The sequence below is a fragment of the Nannospalax galili genome, unplaced genomic scaffold (assembly GCF_000622305.1).
Source record: "Nannospalax galili isolate Female #2095 unplaced genomic scaffold, S.galili_v1.0 scaffold281, whole genome shotgun sequence".
Taxonomy (NCBI): Eukaryota; Metazoa; Chordata; class Mammalia; order Rodentia; family Spalacidae; genus Nannospalax; species Nannospalax galili.
Window position 1 is genome coordinate 5,311,112 of NW_008349068.1, and position 17,711 is coordinate 5,328,822.

General features: G+C 46.4%; 1 protein-coding gene across 1 annotated transcript; it reads right to left on the bottom strand.

Annotated features, from left to right (window-relative positions):
• Nucleotides 1–10,002: 10,002 nt before the first annotated feature.
• Fzd5 (frizzled class receptor 5) lies at nt 10,003–13,024 on the bottom strand. Its single transcript, XM_008846200.3, has 2 exons — nt 12,414–13,024; nt 10,003–12,141 (listed from the first exon to the last, which is right to left on the bottom strand). Exon 2 carries the CDS (start codon nt 11,886–11,888, stop codon nt 10,131–10,133), a length of 1,758 nt encoding a protein of 585 aa, XP_008844422.1. The 5' UTR covers nt 11,889–12,141; nt 12,414–13,024; the 3' UTR covers nt 10,003–10,130.
• Between the last annotated feature and the right edge of the window lie 4,687 nt (nt 13,025–17,711).

Genomic DNA, 17,711 nt, shown 5'->3' on the forward strand with positions numbered 1-17,711 from the left:
GGACAGACAAATGTTAAGGAAAGGTGTATGAAATGCTACACCTACCACCTCAAAAAACATTGTTTATGGAGTTCAGAGCTTGGAGATTCAAGTATTGATTGCAGTTTTATTTTGAAAAGAATGCTACAACTTAACGTGGTTTCTCATTCTCATGTTTATATTAAAAGCTAATAAATTCTATTTTACTTAAAATACGGCTAGTGTGTTTGTAACACTTCTCTGTTCACATGTTCGTGTAGCATTACTAAAATCTCCAGAACTTAAGTGTTTTACCCTGATCCTGATAGCTTTTAAATACTTTCAAATTGACCAGACTTTAGATCCATACCTCTAAGTTAAGGCATAGTAGGGTTTTTGTATTTTTGTTTTGCTTAGACATTTTTCCACTTGAAGATAATTCATAGCCGTAAAAGACACTGTCAGTACTTAGCGGCCTAGTGCATTAAATCATTATTATATCTCAGAGGGAAAAGCACAATAGATTGTAAAATTGGGTAAAACCCCCAAGAGAAAGGAATGACTAATGTAGTATAGAATTAGAACACACTTAACAAGTATGTGAATTAGAACTGGGGCCTCTTAAAACAAACCTCATGACACTTTCAAGTTTACATTTCATTTGAGAAAAAGTCAACTGGTTTTGTTTTTTTGTGTAGCCCTGGCTGGTCTGGAAATGGCAGTGATTCCCTTGGCACTGTTCCTGAGTGAGCCTAGCCACTCAGCTCCAGTAATCGCTAGAAATTCTGCTCATGAGTGCAGTGCATTTGTCCACTTTCTCAGAACCCTGAAGATCTTTAGATGATGGATCCCTTTGTTTTTGACACAGGATGAATGAACTGACAGTTTGGGAAGGGTAAAATGCCATAAATCACCATTTATAAGATATTTTTCACCTATGTAGAAATGCTGATTATATGAGTGGTCAAGTTTAAAAATGATTTGGGGGAGGGGCAGTAGACATGAATCTGCCACTTCTAAGAACAGGTTGGCAGCTTGAGTGTCACTGAGAATTGCTTTTCCCTCAGACCTGACACTAAGATACAAGGAAATCATTTTGATAAATGGAAAATTGGATCAACAGTGTAAAAATGTAAATGTCACAGAAAGCGGGATAGCTTCAACAAATGTTAGTAGGCTGGAAACCAAGTCACCAGTAGGTGACAACTGGTATCTAAGGTTCTGAACTTTGCAAAGATTATAAAAAGGAATATCTGCCTGGGCTCGTCCATTTTCAATTTTTTTTTTTTGGGGGGGGGTTACTCTAGTACTATAGACATCAAAAGAAATTTTTCTTCATTATAAAGAAAAGATCTGAAATGCATGTTTGGTTCTGATAAAACCGCCATTTTGCAGGTCCAAAAGTGGCTGCTTATCAGTAACTCCCTGTGTTTCATCCTGAGGTTGTGAGCGGCGTTTGTGGTTAGTGTTCACCGTATCAGATTCCATTCTGGCCCATCTTTTCACTTCCCTCTTTATGTAGCCTCTGTGCTCATATCTTTTTGAAATCCAACGGCACATAAACTTTGGTTTAGTTTCCTATATCTCTAAATACAGTGTTCCTTGGTTCAAAGAAGACAAAGCCAGCCTTAACAACGGAAGTATTCAGGTTAAGCAGTGTTTTGTAAGCTAGCTAAGGCATTCAGACTAGCTAAAACCTCTGACAGCCACATTTAAAATGACTGGTTTGTCTGTCCCTTTACCTAGAAGCTGCATTCTTTAGATCATACTATTTGGAAAAGCTCTTGGCAAGGAAATATCCAAGGAAAGAGCTAGTTTCTATGCAGACTCTACACCTAGCATCAGTCAACAAGTTCAGCATGAGATTACCTACAGTCTGTCAGCCAGAGGCCTGACACTTCCAGCAAACACCATGAAGGATCTAGAAACTTTCTAAGGCTGCTTCCTCCAAAGAGAAGTCGCTTGGTTTTTCAGGCACTTTTTACTTACAGTTTTAAATGAGTTTTGCAGTAAGAGAACATTTACTTGCTGTAAGATAAACTTTAGAAAACCCACCTTATAAAGATCTCAGGTGCAGGAAGAACCCCTGAGAATGTGAAATTGGAGAGAAAAGGAATCCTGAATCCAGTGACATTCTCATCCAAAGAAAGAGTTGAGTGATCTTGAAAGGTTTAAAATACCTAGTCTTATCATTGCTGTAGGAACTGAACAATTTCAATGTGACAGGAAATTCAGTGGTTGTCCCAGGACTTAAGGTCCTCAGGGAGACACCAATACTGTATTTCAGCTGTCTGAGGATACCCAAATTAGTCTGCTGCTTTTAAAAGAAAACGGGGCCGAGCGTGGTGGCACGTGCCTTTAATCCCAATCCCAGCACTTGGGAGAGGCAGAAGCAGGTGGGTCTCTGTGAGTTCAAGGCCAACCTGGTCTACATAGTGAGTTCCAAGCCAGCTGGGACTTATGGGGAGACCCTATCTCAAAAAGACAAAAAAAAAAAAAAAAAGGGCTGGAGAAATGGTTCGGTGGTTAAGAGCACTGGCTGCTCTTGCAGAGGACCTGGGTTTGGTTCCCAGCACCCACACGGCAGCTAACAATAGTCCATAACTCCAGTTCCAAGAGATAGGGAGGTCTGAAGCCCTCTTCTGGCCTCCATGAGCATTGCATGACAGGTGCACTTACATGCAGGGGATACACTCATACACAAAGAAGGAAAACCTGCTGCTTTATCTCTTACCTGTAGCACTCACAAGGCTCCCATTTCTCAGTAGAACTAATTCTTCAAAGGCTGAGTATCTGTATCTCCATTGCCCCTCTCACTCCCTACCTCCTCAAGCCCCTGAGGAGCCTGTCAGCAGACCATCTCAGCCTTGCCCTGCCACCTGGCTAGTGTCCAACATGGCAAGCTTCATACTAGTTACCATGAAAGCTTTCCAGTGTATTTATGCCAGGTTCAAGGAAATGCAGGTTTTCTATGGCTCACAAGCTGTCTCTTGCTCACCTGTGCAAGCCCACCTACATTCCCTAGAGCAACAATTAACCAACTCACTGTGCTTAGCAGTTCCCTGACTTTCTCAGGACCCCAGGCTTCTATAGTCAATCTAGGTGGAGACTGGGCAGCATCCATACCTTCCAAAAGCTAATATGTCTTTATAAAAACAATTTTTGTTATATCTATTTTATGTATGTTTTGCACTGTATGTGCATGCAGTGTTTGTAGAAGCGGAGGAGGGCATCAGATCCCCTGGAATCTGGAGTAATGGATAGATGTTAGCTGCCATGTGGGTGCTGGGAACTGAACCTGGGTCCTCCAGAAGAACAGTAAGTGCTCCTAACCACTGAGCCATCTCAGCCCTACCCCCTTGAATTATCTTCAAGTGGAAAAACGATTTTTTTTTTTTTTTTTAAAGACAAGGTCTCACTATGTAGCCCTTGCAGGTAGCCCATGCTGGCTTGGAACTCTGTAGACCAGGCCAGCTTCAAACTCATCAAGATCTGCCTCCTCGCCCTCCTGAGTACTGGCTACCTGGCTAGTATTTTGTATCGTGTTGGGTACCTGTTTTTACAGTAACTCCCTCTGATCTAATGGAGGGATTTTATTATAAAAATCATTATCTATCCCTTCCATCAACTTACTCCCTTCTTTAAAATTGCACTCATCTCCCAAACTCGAGGATGGGGCATCTTGACTTTGTTCAGTTACTTAAGTGTCCCATTATTTCTCAAGATTGGTCTCTAAACTACCTGCTTCTCATCAACTGAAAACACCTGAAGAATGAGGCTTCTCTAAATGCAATGGTATCATGGATTGGATCCCAGAAAAGGCAAGCACATTCATGGGTAATCTAGTTAAGTCTTGAGTTAACAGTAATATGCTAGCATTGACTTTTTAGTTTTAACATGTACTGCAGTAATGTAAGCTATCAACATTAGGGGCAAATGGGTAAGGACTCTTAATTATCTTTGTATTTTTTAAAAAAACAAAAAGTCACAGGCTGGAGAGATGGCTCTCTCTTGCAGAGAGTCTGGTTTTAGTACCCAACACAACATGGTGGCTAACAACCATCTTTAAGTCCAGTTCCAAGGGATCTGGTGACCTCTTTGACATCCAGAGGAATTGCATGACACAGGGCATTTGCATACATGCAAGCAATACACTCATACACATAAAATAAAAATAATTTTTTTTTAAAGTCACCAAGCATCCCAGAGCTACTAAATCTCAAGTTCCTAGGGCTGAGGCTTGAGAATCTCAGTTCCCAGCAAGAGCCCCAATGGACTCTTCTGCAGGACTTAAATTTGAAATCTTGTCTCTCCATTCCCTTTCCTTTCTACACCAACAGCTGCTGCTTCCTTATTTGACTTACTATAACCTGATTTGATCTTTAAAAATCTCTGAACCCTAGGATATGAGTACTATCCTTAACTCCTTTTCACAAATGAGAAATCTGAAATACTAGCAGGTTAAGTGTCCAGGATCAGAGTCCACATAGTGGAGCTGGGATTTGACTCTCCAATCAGCCTGGAGACACCCAATCCATGCACACAACCATTCTCCATGCCTGCATGGTTTCCATCATGACAAAGTAAAGAGCTCTGAAACTAAGTCACCTAAAAAATAAAAAGGGTGAAGCCGAGCGTGGTGGCACATGCCTGTAGTCCCAGCACTTGGGAGCCAGAGGCACACGGATCTCTGTAAGTTCAAGGCCAGCCTGGTCTACATAGTGAGTTCCAGGACAGCTGGGGCTACAGGGAGACCCTGTCTCAAAAAGACCAAAAATAAATAAAATAAAAATTAAAAAAATAAGTAAATAAAAAGGGTTATTTCCTGGGCCCACTTTTTTGTTTATTTATGTTAGTTAGTGAGTTAGTTAGTTAGGTAGGTAGGTAGGTAGTTAGTTAGTTAGTTAGTTAGTTAGTCTTTCTGAGACAGAGTCTCTGTGTAGCCCCAGTTGGCCTGGTACTTACTATATAGACCAGGCTGGCCTCAATCTCAGAGATCTGTCTGCCTCTGCCTCCTGAGTACTGGGATTAAAGTTTCAACATGTGCCACCATGACCAGCGTTTCAGCCCAGTTTTCTCCAAGCTTCTCCAGTCCCTCAGCTCTACCTTGTGACTATCCTTTCCCCCATTTTCTACTGGGTGAAAATGAACTGGGAGAAAAGGTGGGAGACAATGCCAGGTAGGGTCTAGTACATGTGACTATGACTGCTCTTCCTTAGGATGCTGTTCTGTATTTCCTAGACTGCCTCTCCAAGTGGCCTTAACTTATATAGTGCTTAACAAAGTGCATAGCCTTTACACATGGATTAAAGTCATTATCTCTTAGTAGAGTTGTGTTTCTGCCCTATACATTTAAAAAATTATCTTTTTCCCACATACTTTCCTACAGTGCCTGAGCATTGCTGGAAAACACCATAATAAGGTGGTGTTTGGTTACCTTAGGACTCATTTGCATTTTTCAGGGCAGCTGACACAAGTAGAAGACAGTGGTAATAGCATTTTAACATCCAACCAAATTACCAGGGGGTATCAACTCTTAAGTCAGTTTCAGTTTTCTCTGGACTCCTGATTTGAACTTAGAGCTCAACACCTATTTGTGGTCCAACTGCTGAATGATAAGCAGTTCTAGGAGTTCCTCAACCAGACGCACAGAGCACACACCATCTCTACTCATCTGGCACAGTGCACACATACATTTATAAAATGGACACAATCGGGCCATGCCACTGATCTTCCGAGGAGTGCTCCTCATTTCCTTGAGTGAAGGATGAAACATCAGGCATTAGCAGGAGAAACCCAGGAAGGGTATGCAAATAAAATGTGTTTTAATTAGTTCCACTTCTAGTGATTGGAATTTGTTCCATTTTACTGATAAGAATTCCATTGCTTATACTTTAATGACATCTGAGAAATCCGATTATCAGATTAGGATCTGCATCTCAGGTATTCTTAGAAACCAGTGCATTTCTCCATAAATAGGAGAAAAAGACTTCTACAGCATTGTTTTGTTTTCTTCACCATTGCTTTAATGCATTTTAAAAAGTTATCTACATTAATTGGGAACAAAGAAACAAAAATAGACATTTCTTTGTTTTTCATAAATAACTAATCTCCATATTTGATAAAAATCTCAAATCATTATTTTACCTTCCCACCAGTATATTACAAAATTTTTCTGAAATGTCAACAAGTATCTTGAGACCACATTCAATTGCTCTTCTACTGACTTCCAGGAACAAAATCAAATCAAGCCTCTCTTCAAGACACTCTGGGCTTCCTTTTCTTAGTGTTTACGGATTCAGAGATAATCATTTGCCAGTCGGAACCTATAGATTCAAACTGATTGTCTACAAATAAAATATTGCTGGCTCTGACTTGTGAGTTCTGGATTTGGCATGACAGTGATGATACTGCATGGGACAGGCATTACACACATATGCAAATCACACACAGCACTTAATGCCCTGGACTCAACTGACTCGGTATGTGCCTCATTTGGCTCAGTAAAAAATTCACCTGCACCAAACCCGTATCAAGTCACTAAATCTCTCTCATATATATAATATATATTATGTATATACACACCCACAAAACATACATACTATACACAGTTTATAACTACATGAAGTAATATTGTTTTAAAATGATGTACCACAGACAGATATTATCCTGACTGAAATAAATCCTGTTAATTGTCATCAAGCTGCTAGAAGCTTCTGAGAGTTTGAATTAGGTTAGTAACATCCTGCCTACCTTTCACCCTTCTTTAATGTCTTGGTAGCTTTTTCTTTCTGAACCATCCTCCCCAACCCAGGCAGATTTCTTTCCCAGGATCACTTGATTGGACTTTTAAGACAAGAAAGGGCTCACAGAGAGAGCAGGCAATTCTCAACCACCGTACCTCACACCTGCCTAGATTTGTGATGTGCTCAGTCCTGTTTGCCACATTCGGTGTTAGAAAGCAGTTATTCAAAGCTTTGTCCTCCTACCCCCCTTGGTCTTTCTGTAGAGCACAAAAGTGAAAGCAGCTTCTTTAGCAGGGGTGGCAGTTCATTAAAATATACAACTGTGCTTCCTAGCTCTGGGGTTCCCATTCTGCACTGGTGAGTGCAGGTCACGGATGCTGTTATTAAGGTTCGGTGTGTGATCCATGAGGTTTTCTCCTGGCAGCCAGTGTCAAGATTAGTGCAGCCCTGGCCCAGGAGGGATCAGCCTAATGAATACCAACTTGGGACCGGTGCTGTCGGCACATTATTTAAGCTTGTACATGTGCACAATTACACACAAGGCATACACACAGGCCCTGGTCACTGGCAGTGGTCATGTGAAAATATGACAAAAGGGTTGCAAGAATAAACCAATAAGGCACCAAGAAAAATGATTTCCATCCAGTTCACACAACTTCAAAATGTGAGGAGGGAAATAATGCTTTTTTTTTTTTAATGCCCTACATCTGGCCAGCTGATTCACTGGGGGTCCCATTCATTTATTTAGACAATCTAAATCCCCACCCTCTAACTACTGAAGCAACACACTGCTTAAAGCTAAGAGGTGAGGGGGATGGCTGGAAACTTGCTCAGTGGAGTCAAAACCAGCCCTAAGTCTTTGAGAAGCTGGTGATGAAGATGCTGTTGAACTATCCCACGGCTTTTCATTTATTTATTATCACAGCAAAAATGCCAACAGGAAAATAAGTGGTAGAAATAGGGGGTGATCATAAGTACACGTAGCCTCTCTCCCCTGGTTTGTTCTTAGGAAGGCTGTAGGGGAAGCAGGTGGGCTTTCTCTTTGCCTCTTTTGGGAATGAGGGAAGTAGAGGAAAAGCAAAGCCAAGAACAAAAAGCGGCACCCTGAAGCTACACCCCCAAAGCATCACCTACACAGCCTCCCCTAGGCTTAGCATCTGTTTTAACTGCCTTATTTTTCCAAAGAAATTAATTGTTCTTTTCCAGCTTTGGCATGTTGCTAAAATGGAAAATAAATGTAATGGATTAAATGACTTTCTCCCACGTCATCCCACCACTTTTAAATACCTTGCACATCATTTCTAGATTCTTCCACAAAGAAAAGGAAGAGGGGACAACCCAAGCTAGGCACAGCTGACTGCTGGCTGCAGATTCCGGGAGGACATGCCAAATAAGAACCCAAGGTGATCAGAAAGAGGCCTCATTTGAAAAACAGAAAAGGAAGTGGTGCTCAGACGGGCTCCAGGAAGAGGTGTGAGTAAAGAGAGTAAGAAGGCCTGCACAGAGTTCTGTAACTCAGTGTGCTTGGTTTTATCAAAGCCACTGAAATTTGAATTTTGAGTGAGCAAGGGCTGTGCATTTTACAAATGTCAACACCTTCTTAGCAACCTTAAAGCTATAGCACTGCCCCCCCCAACCAAGTATTTAAATTCCCTGGGGGAACTATGCATTTGTCTACTAAGTACCCAAGAAGTAAAGCCGACCTAGGTTTAAATCTCACTCTTTCAATTTGATGCAAATGAAGAGCAAATGCCTAGACTCCAGCTGTTTTCCTAGGGAAGCTTTCTCAACTTTTAATTGCTTTAGCCATTTTAGCTTCCTAAATGTAGTCCCCAACTCCTTCTCAGTCACTGGCATTTGCTGGCTGATGTACTGTCACCCCTTTCCCAGTAATGGCCTCCCACTCTTCATGAATGAATGGTTAAACAGATTAGGAAAGCAAACAGACTTTCTTAATAGCAAAGAAACGTGTGTGGGGTGGGGGTCAGAGGGTGGTATCCACCACTACACAGGCTTTCTCAAAGAATTGAGGTATAAACTAGGAGGGGATGCTCTTGGAGTAGCATGATACTGGTCCAAATTATAAAGCTTAGTAAGTTATGGGTCTTGCTTATTTTCTGAAACTGTGAGCACATTCTAATGGTGTTGGGGATATCTGGCTGTAAAGTAGCTAAGTTCAGGGCCATTTATTTTCCTTCCTCTCTTCCCAGGTAGCCAGCCTCCCTCCCCCAGAGGCAGCACTAGTTGGAGGGTGGGTGTGGTTTCTAATCACTGCTCTCCAGGAGAGGAGGAATAAGAAAAGCAGAAAGACTGTTTAACATGATAAAGGAGGTGGGGTGCGAGGGACAGATAAGAGAAACACTGGAAATTTATTTTAATTACTAGAAGCATATCCTTTTTTTGTCCTTTAATCTAAAGGAGAGCCTCCTAAAGGAGGAGCTAAAGCTAGGATCCCTAAGTACTTCCAGAATAAGGGAGTGGGTTTACTTTTAGTGAAATTGTAGCACAAGTTCCTTTTCTTAAAAATAAATAAATAAGGGATCCCTGGAGCTTATTAAGAACCACCCACTCCTCTGGCACAAAGCACCATCTCACCAGTCTAGAATTCAAGTCCAACCAATCACCATCCCTCAGGCACTCACTATGGCAGATGTTTAGATCAGACTCTATAATGCCACCTCTAACTTATTCAAAACACGGCGCTGGCTCTGTTAGGAAGGAGAAAGACTGAAGCGTGATTGAAAAAGAGTCCAGTGCTTGCTGAACAAGGTTAAGGAAGCACACAAAATCCCTGGCTCACTAACCTTGTCATTTGGGGACACCCTAAACACATCATGCTCCCGCCTGCAGAGGATTTTGGGGGTTGGAGGCTATACACAGAAACAACTTGTCTCTAAATGTCTTGGACATTTTAAGCAGTGTAAGGAGAAACTAGATGAACAAAAAAACCACACCACACCTTTCCAGTCACAGCCGCCCAACTTTTCACTGTTCACATTTAAAAAAAAAAAAAAGACACATCTAGGAAATATATTTTCCCAATTTAGACCACACAGTCCAAAAAAACCTGAACCAAGGGTAACCTCATTACAATGCCAGCTTGAGGATTGTGATGCCCCAAAGCAAAGGTAAATTTTGTTGCCAAAATGCAACAAAGTTTTTTAAAAAATTAAAATACATATAAATTAAAAAGAGTTCTTCTAAAGAAGGCAGTAAGAGATGCTAACTAGAATACATGTGAGCCGAGCCTTGTAGAAGACTGGGGACTGGTACTCTGTAGACACCGCCCCTTTTTCCCTCTCTCCAAGTCACACGGGAGGGGGCACCAGCACCATGTAGGCAAACGGAAGTGACCCTCGCAACGCCACCAAACAAAACACACCCCTCCTTCAACTCCAGCAAGGTCCCCGGGCCTCAGCCCTCCTCCTATACGTGCGACAGGGACACCTGTTTGTGGTATGCCGCGGCGGGGCCGGGAGGCCCGGTCCTGCCGGTGAGCGCAGCACTGGCCTCGGCGTAGTCCCCTGCGGCCATAGCGCCACCACTCTTGTGGCCCCGCCGCGGACGGCAGCAACAGCGGCTGGTGAAGCGCCGCCACGACTCCACAGTCTTGCCCGACCAGATCCAGACGCCCGAAGTGATGCCCACCACCAGGCACATGAAGTACTTGAGCATGAGCACCCAGTACTCAGGCTTGGCCCGCGGCTGGCCGGTGTCGGGGCCCGGACAGGCGCAAGTGAGCGCGGCCTCCCAGCTCTCGCGGTAGTGCTGCTCATACAGGTAGCAGGCCACCACGATGCTGGCTGGCACGGTGTAAAGCAATGTGAAGATGCCGATGCGGATCATGAGCTTCTCCAGCTTGTCTGTCTTGGTACCACCCTGCTTGATGACGCTCCGGATGCGAAAGAGCGACACGAAGCCCGCCAGGAGGAAGAGCGTGCCCACCAGCAGGTAGAGCACCAGTGGGCCCAGGACGAAGCCACGCAGCGAGTTCAGGTTCTGGTTGCCCACATAACAAATGCCAGCCACCGGGTCGCCGTCCACGGAGCTCAGAGCCAGTGCTGTAATGGACTTGACACTGGGGATGAGCCAAGCGGCCAGGTGAAAGTACTGCGCATAGCCGGCAATGGCCTCGTTGCCCCACTTCATGCCAGCTGCCAAGAACCAGGTGAGCGACAGTATGACCCACCAGATGGAGCTGGCCATGCCGAAGAAGTAGACTAGCAGGAAGACAACTGTGCACAGCGCCGGGCCGGTTGTCTCATAGTGGATGTGGCTATGCTCACGGCTGCAGGCGACGCTGGCATGACCCACCACCAGGCGCACCAGGAATCCCAGCGACACGCACAGGTAGCAGGCAGACAGGAAGATGATGGGGCGCTCGGGATAGCGGAATCGTTCCATGTCGATGAGGAAGGTGGCAACGGTGGTGGACGTGGAGATGAAGCACAGCACCGACCAGAGGCCGATCCAGAAGGTGGCGAACGTGCGCTCATCCGGGCTGAAGGACGGCTGGTAGCAGGGCACCGCACAGTTGGGCACCTGGCCTGTCCGTACCTTGTTGTAGAGCGGGTGCGACTCCTTTAGGATGGGCACGAAGGGCTCCCGGCACGTGCACACAGATGGGCCTCCTGCGGGGCACTCGCCTCCGGAAGATGGCGCCCCTGGTGGGCCTGGGAGGGTGGGCTTGGCCGGGAAGGACTTGGGGGACGCGGTGGTGGCCTCACTGCGGTTGTAATCCATGCACAGGACCTCGGCGTCGCGGCCCAGCACAGGGAGCCGGTCGCAGCTCATGCGCTCGGGCCAGGCGAAGCCGTACTGGCGCATGAGCGGCGAGCAGCCCGCCTTGGCGCGCTCGCACACCGAGCGGCACGGCGGCAGCGGCTTGTGGTAGTCGGGCAGGCAGATGGGCGTGTACATGGAGCACAGGAAGAAGCGCAGGTCCGGGGAGCAGTGGATCTCCACCAGCGGCCAGAACTGGTGCACCTCCAGGCCTGCCTCGTCCTGCGTGTCGTGGTTGAACTGGTTGGGCATGTGCGTCAGGTTGTAGCCGATGCCGCGGCACATGGGCACCGTGATTTCCTGGCACACCGGGGCCTTGGATGCGGCCGCCGCCCGGCCCGCCAGCTGCGCCAGCAGCAGCAGCAGCAGAGAGGGCGGCGCGGACGGGTCAGGCCGAGCCATCGCCGCCTCGGTCCTCTCTCCTCCCGCGGCCCCCGAGGGGCCGACACCGGCCGAGGAATCCCGGCCCCGGCTTCCCTCTCCGGAGTCTGCAGTGACGCCCGGGCTGGCAACCTGTTGGTTTCTTTTTCTCTTTAAGAAATCCGTGCAGAGATAAACTGCTCCAGGAAGGCGCTGCCTCGGCTGGCAGCGCTCGGCTCCACGCCGGCTGGGGCTGCGGAGAGACGCCGAGGGCTCCGATTCCTGGGACAGAACTCTTAAAAGAGAAGGCAGGGGAGAAGAAAATCGCAACCACCCCTCTTAGAGGAGCGCCAACCGCTCAGTCCCTGCAAGCGGTCTCCAATCTCTAAGTTAACTCCTCTCCTTTCCTCCCTCCACCTCCTGGAACCAAACTTTAGATTCCTCCCCCCGTCCGCCTCCGCTTCTCTTTCCAGGCCCGGCCCTCCAGGCTGTGCCTCGGGGCTAGGGAGCTCAGTCCCCCGGAAAGGGGCAGGGGAACCGGGAGAACTGGGAGAAGGGGAAGCTCACCTCTGAGGATCCTGCTGAGAGGGGCAGATGTCTGGGGACCGGGGGCCGCCGTGCCGGGACACACCGGAGTGCTCAGAAATGCGACTCCCCGTCTGGCCAGAGCTGGGAAAGTTTAGCGGCAGGCTAGGTACCTGTGGCGGCGACACATGGCAGCAGGTGGGGGTGTTTCAGAGAGCAGGGCGCCCCGCGACCAAGGTCGGCGCAGGCCGGTCATTCGCCTTCTCCTCCTCCGGGGTCCCCCGCATGATCGGGCGGAGCAGGGCAGGGGCAGGCCGTGCCTTGCTCGGGGGTCCGGGACGAAAGGCAAGGACGCCTGGCAGCACTAGCGCTTGAGGAAGGCGGGGTGCTGCGGCCGGAGGGGACCCCGCCACCTCACCGCACAGCGAGCAGCCGGCGCTGGCCGGGCCGGGACTGCATGGTCCGCGCCCGCCGCCGCGTCCCGCCAGCCGCTCGCCTGCTCCCCTGCAGGGGGCTCCGCGCTCCAGCAGTCCCGGGGGCGGCGGCGCTCTCGGGCGCGCCCCGCTCAGCTCCTCCCCCGCGCTCTCGCACTCTCGCCCACCTCCAGCGGGCACAGCGGCAGCGGTGTGGCGGCCGCCGGGCTGACTGTGCTCTCCCGCCCAGCTCGGGTCACCTGCTTCTAAAGCCCTCCGGGAGGCCCCGCCCCTCGGGCCCCACCCCCTCCGGCCTAGGCTCGGGTGCAGGGCGCCCCTGCGCGCTCTCCGCCGGTCCCCGCCCACTGCCCGGAGGCCTCCCGCACCTCCCCAGGCGCACTGCCCCGCCCGGAGCGGGCAAGGGAAGAGCACCCGCCAATAGTGGACCGGGAAACGAGGAAGGCGGGGCGAATGCTAATCAGGCCTCCTTGAGAACCCGGGCGGGAAACCCTGGCCCGAAGTCCCTCTGGAGTTCACTTTCCTGAAAGGTGTTGGTTTCTGCACGCCAGCTTCCAGGGACTCCGCCAGGTCTCCAGCTAAGCATCCTATGAGACTCGGCGCCTGTTTAGGAGAACTGAAAGGATCTGTTTTAGCTGAGCCACCTGTCTCCCTCCTGAGCTGTCTCGGTTAGACTGGGTGAAAGAAGCACCAGTATTTAATGAGCCCTTATTGTGTGCCCAACTGCACGTTTGTTAATCGTTTGCATCTTAACACGCGACCTGAAATCCTTACAGTTCTCACAGGCGAAGAAACCGAGACTTAAGAACTTGACCTAGACAGCTGAGTTAACATGACAGCATTGAACCTCGACAGAGCTGGGCTCCGCCCGGTGCCGACAACCTGGCACACAGTAGGCGCTGGGATGGCAAATCAGGGGCCTGAACCGAGGAGCTGAGCAGCAGCATTCACAATCTCAACCATTCCTCCATCCCCGGGAAATATCGGTATCGCCCAGGATTTGACCTTCCCTTCCACATATCGTAACAAAATCTTACTGTTGTGACAAGAAAGAGAATTTCTTTCCAGTTCTGGATGCTAGTCCTCACCAGTCGGGGTTTATACTCCCAGACAGGTCCGAAGTCGCAGGTAGAAAGAAGCTACCCGGGCTGGGGGCTGGGTATGCTGCAGGGCGCAGAGGACCCGCTGCGAAGCTGGACACTCCCGCGCGGTGCGGGCCTGGGGACTGGGGGCAGCGGGCCACGGCAGGAAGACCCACCTCGCGCAGGAACCGCAAGGACACACAGGGGCGCTCTCCAGATGAGCTACTACGCTGCAAGTTTTAAATGTCCTACAAATGCCTCTTTTCTACGTGTTCTAATTAGGTTGGAAGACTGAGGTGTTTAGCATACTTGAAATTCATTCACACGCTCACCAACAGGCTTTAAATTGTATACTGCTCCCCACCTCTTCTTTCCACTGGGAAAAGAGTGAAATAGAGAGAGGGCCCAGGGACATTTGAAAGACTCCGGACTGGCTTTGGTGGCTGAGATGTACTGCGTGTTATTGTTACCTTCTGTGCCTTTTATACTGCTGGGAAACTAAAGTGCTGAAGAGCCATCTTCTGTTTATCAACAAGGCTTTGTGGGAACTAATGAAACTGCGTGTTTTAATCTCAGTATCAAAGTTTAGAAGGAATGAACAATCTCATCCCAGACACAGCTATTAATAAATGTTTTAAATATACATTGCTTCTTTCAGTGCCTGGAGTTCTACAGGTGTTCATGTTTAATCCCTGTGGTTCTTGGTAACTACTTGGCACTCTGGGTCTACAAAAGCTCTGGGCGTTGGAAGTAGTGGACATTGTAAAAGTATGCCACAGCAGTCAGAAAGAAAAGGAAAGGAAAACCCTCAGTGGAAAGTATGTGTAGCCTGCCAACATGCCAAGGGAGGCCTGTACCCTTTATGCACCGTATTTATTGCTGGGATGGACAAGTGTTAGCTAATAATAAAAATTTTTTTGAAGTTGGAGAATGTTATTCATTCATGCTGGAATTTAGCCAGAATACTTACGTCTTTTTACTTGGTTCTGACTCAAACCATGATGTTTCTTACTTTGTAAACCTCTTTCCTTAATCAAAAACCTTACATTTGTTTGGCACTCTCTAGTAATCACAGTAATAATAGAAGGAAACATCAACCAGGTGTGGTGGTTCGAATCATTAAATCGAGCACTCTAAGAGGTAAGGCAGGAGGATTTTGAGTTTGAGGCCAACCTGGGCTATACAGAGAGTCCACGTCTCAAAACAATAACAACAACAACAACAACAAAGAGGCTGGAGAGATGACTCGGTCGTTAAGAGTTTGTATTGCTCTTGCAGAGGACCAGAGTTCAGTTCCCAGCACCCATGTCAAGTGGCTCACACTGTAACTCCAGCTCTGCACATACCCACAGACACACACACACATAATTAAATATAAAATAAATCTTTTTTCTTAACACCCAGAACAGAGTATATGGATTCCAATGGGGGAGGGAAGGGGGGTCTATGGGAGGGTGTTGGTGGGGACAGGGCTATAAAGATGATTCAAAGTGTTTGAGATATTCTGTATGAAATACAACAAAATTTAATAAAAAATTAAAAAAATAAAATAAATCTTTTTCTAAAAGTCATTGACTGGCTGGGCATGGTGGAGCATGCCTTTAATCCCAGCACTTGGAGGCAGAGGCAGGTGGATCTCTGTGAGTTCAAGGCCAGTTTGGTCTACATAGTGAGTTCTAGGCCAGCTGGGGCTACAGGGAGACCCTGTCTCAAAAAAAAAAAAAAATTGACAAGAGGCTGGAAAAATGGTTCAGTGGTTAAGAGCACACAGTGGCTAACCATCAATAACTCCAGTTCCAGGGGAATCCGACTCTCTTCTGACCTCTGTGGGCACTGCACAACATGGGTGCACTTACATTCATGCAGGCAATACACTCATACACATAAAATTTAAAAACTTTAAAAAAAATCATTGACAAAAGAAACTTGTTTTGTATAGCTTTTTCTATTTTAACTTTCACCTTTTCCCCATATATTCAATTTAAAGATGATTTTAAAATATGCTGCTTAGTAATGATGGCAGCATGCACAAATCCCACGTAAGCTCAAAATCTCAGCATAGATGTGGAGATGTGGATGAAAAAATCCCAGCCCTACCTGAGGAACTATTGGCAATGTAGGAAGGGGAAAGTCAGTCTCATTTATGTGTGAGAATTGGTAGGTTGACCAGGCTCCAGTGGATGAACCCAGGCTGAAGGGTATTTGGGGACACAAACCTGACTCTATATTGATTATATATATATATGCAGATATGGAAAGAGACCTAAATACGACCAAAACATATTATATGAAATTCACAAAAATTCAATAAAAAGGAAAAAATGCTTAAAAATATGCTGTTTAACATATCTTAGGCAGGTTGCTAAGTAATTGATTTATTTTTATTTTATGTGTATGTGTGTATTGCTTGCATGTAGGTAAGTGCACCCATGTCATGCAATGCCCGCAGAGAACAGAAGAGGCTGTTAGAGCCCCTGGGACTGGAGTTATGGACAGTTGTTAGCTGCCATGTGGGTGCTGGGATTCAAGCCCCGGTCTTCTGCAAGAATAACCAGTGTTCTTAACCGCTGAGCCATATCTCTCCAGCCCCAGTAATTGATATATTTTTACCTCATTTAACGCTTAGGATAATCAGATGAAAAGACCGACACTAAAATGACTCACTGGTGTATTTAGTCTATGAAAAGAATAGAAATCAATAGTTTTATACTTCACTCTGGAGGATAAATGATACTTGTTCCATTTAATAAGCATATGGCATTCCAGAAGCATTTTTTAAAAGTTTTTTAAAAATCCCACCGTGTATGTTGGGAACTGAACCTAGATCCCCTGCAAAAGCAACAAGTGCTCTTAATCACTGAGCCATCTCTCCAGCCCTGATGTTCGCTAAGTTTGAAAATATTGATTTGGGCCTTTATAATTATGCATTTTTAATCATAGTAGATTTCTGTTTTCCATATATGTGTTATTCTCAATGCTATAAGAACAAATAGACAGGCATTATTTATTTATTTACTTATTATTTACTTTATTTTACATAGGGTTTTACTACAAAGCCTAACCGGAAACTCTAGACCCTCCTACCTCCACCTCCTGAGTGCTGAGGCTACAGATGTGTTCCACCATGCCTGGCTCCTTATGTACTCTTTAGTATCTTAATAGCAGCCTGAAATGGTGTGCTAAACATACACACCTTCAACAATCTATTCTACTGCCTTGCAGAATAAATGAATGAGTGGCAGCTGAGGTGAAGTTCTTCTGCTTCATTGCCACCATTGAGTGCTTGAGTGTAATAGCTTATCATATGAACTTCATCTCTGAGCTTGACCCTACTCTATAATATAGAGCGTGAGTCTAAATTTTTTCCTTTGCCTTTATGTCACTGTGTACCCTTGAGCAAATCACTGACCAGCTCTAGGCCTTCCTTCATGTCTCTAAAAGACAGTTAGAAAGAGTTATCTAGCTCTGTTCTGCCAGTTTAAGGCACATGTTTGAATATGAAAGAATGGAAGGGTGCTGGGGCTCTCTTTTTGGAATGCGATTAACTTCAGAGAAGTTTACAGTTTGGAGAGAGACAAGGTCCAATTTAAAACTGCAGCATTATACTGGTAGTCCAGCATCTTCTAACTAATCCTGAGGAACTTGACCTACCACCCAGGATGAGAACAGGTTGTCCTAATGATGTTTTATCTCTCTGTCTTAAGATGTTTACATACAGATCTCCAGGATCAAACTTCTGAAAAGAAATGAAAGTGGAGGAGTTTGTTCCTATGTGCCATGGAATTTCTCCAGCATTCAGAGCTTGTTGCCACCAGTACCGTGCTTGT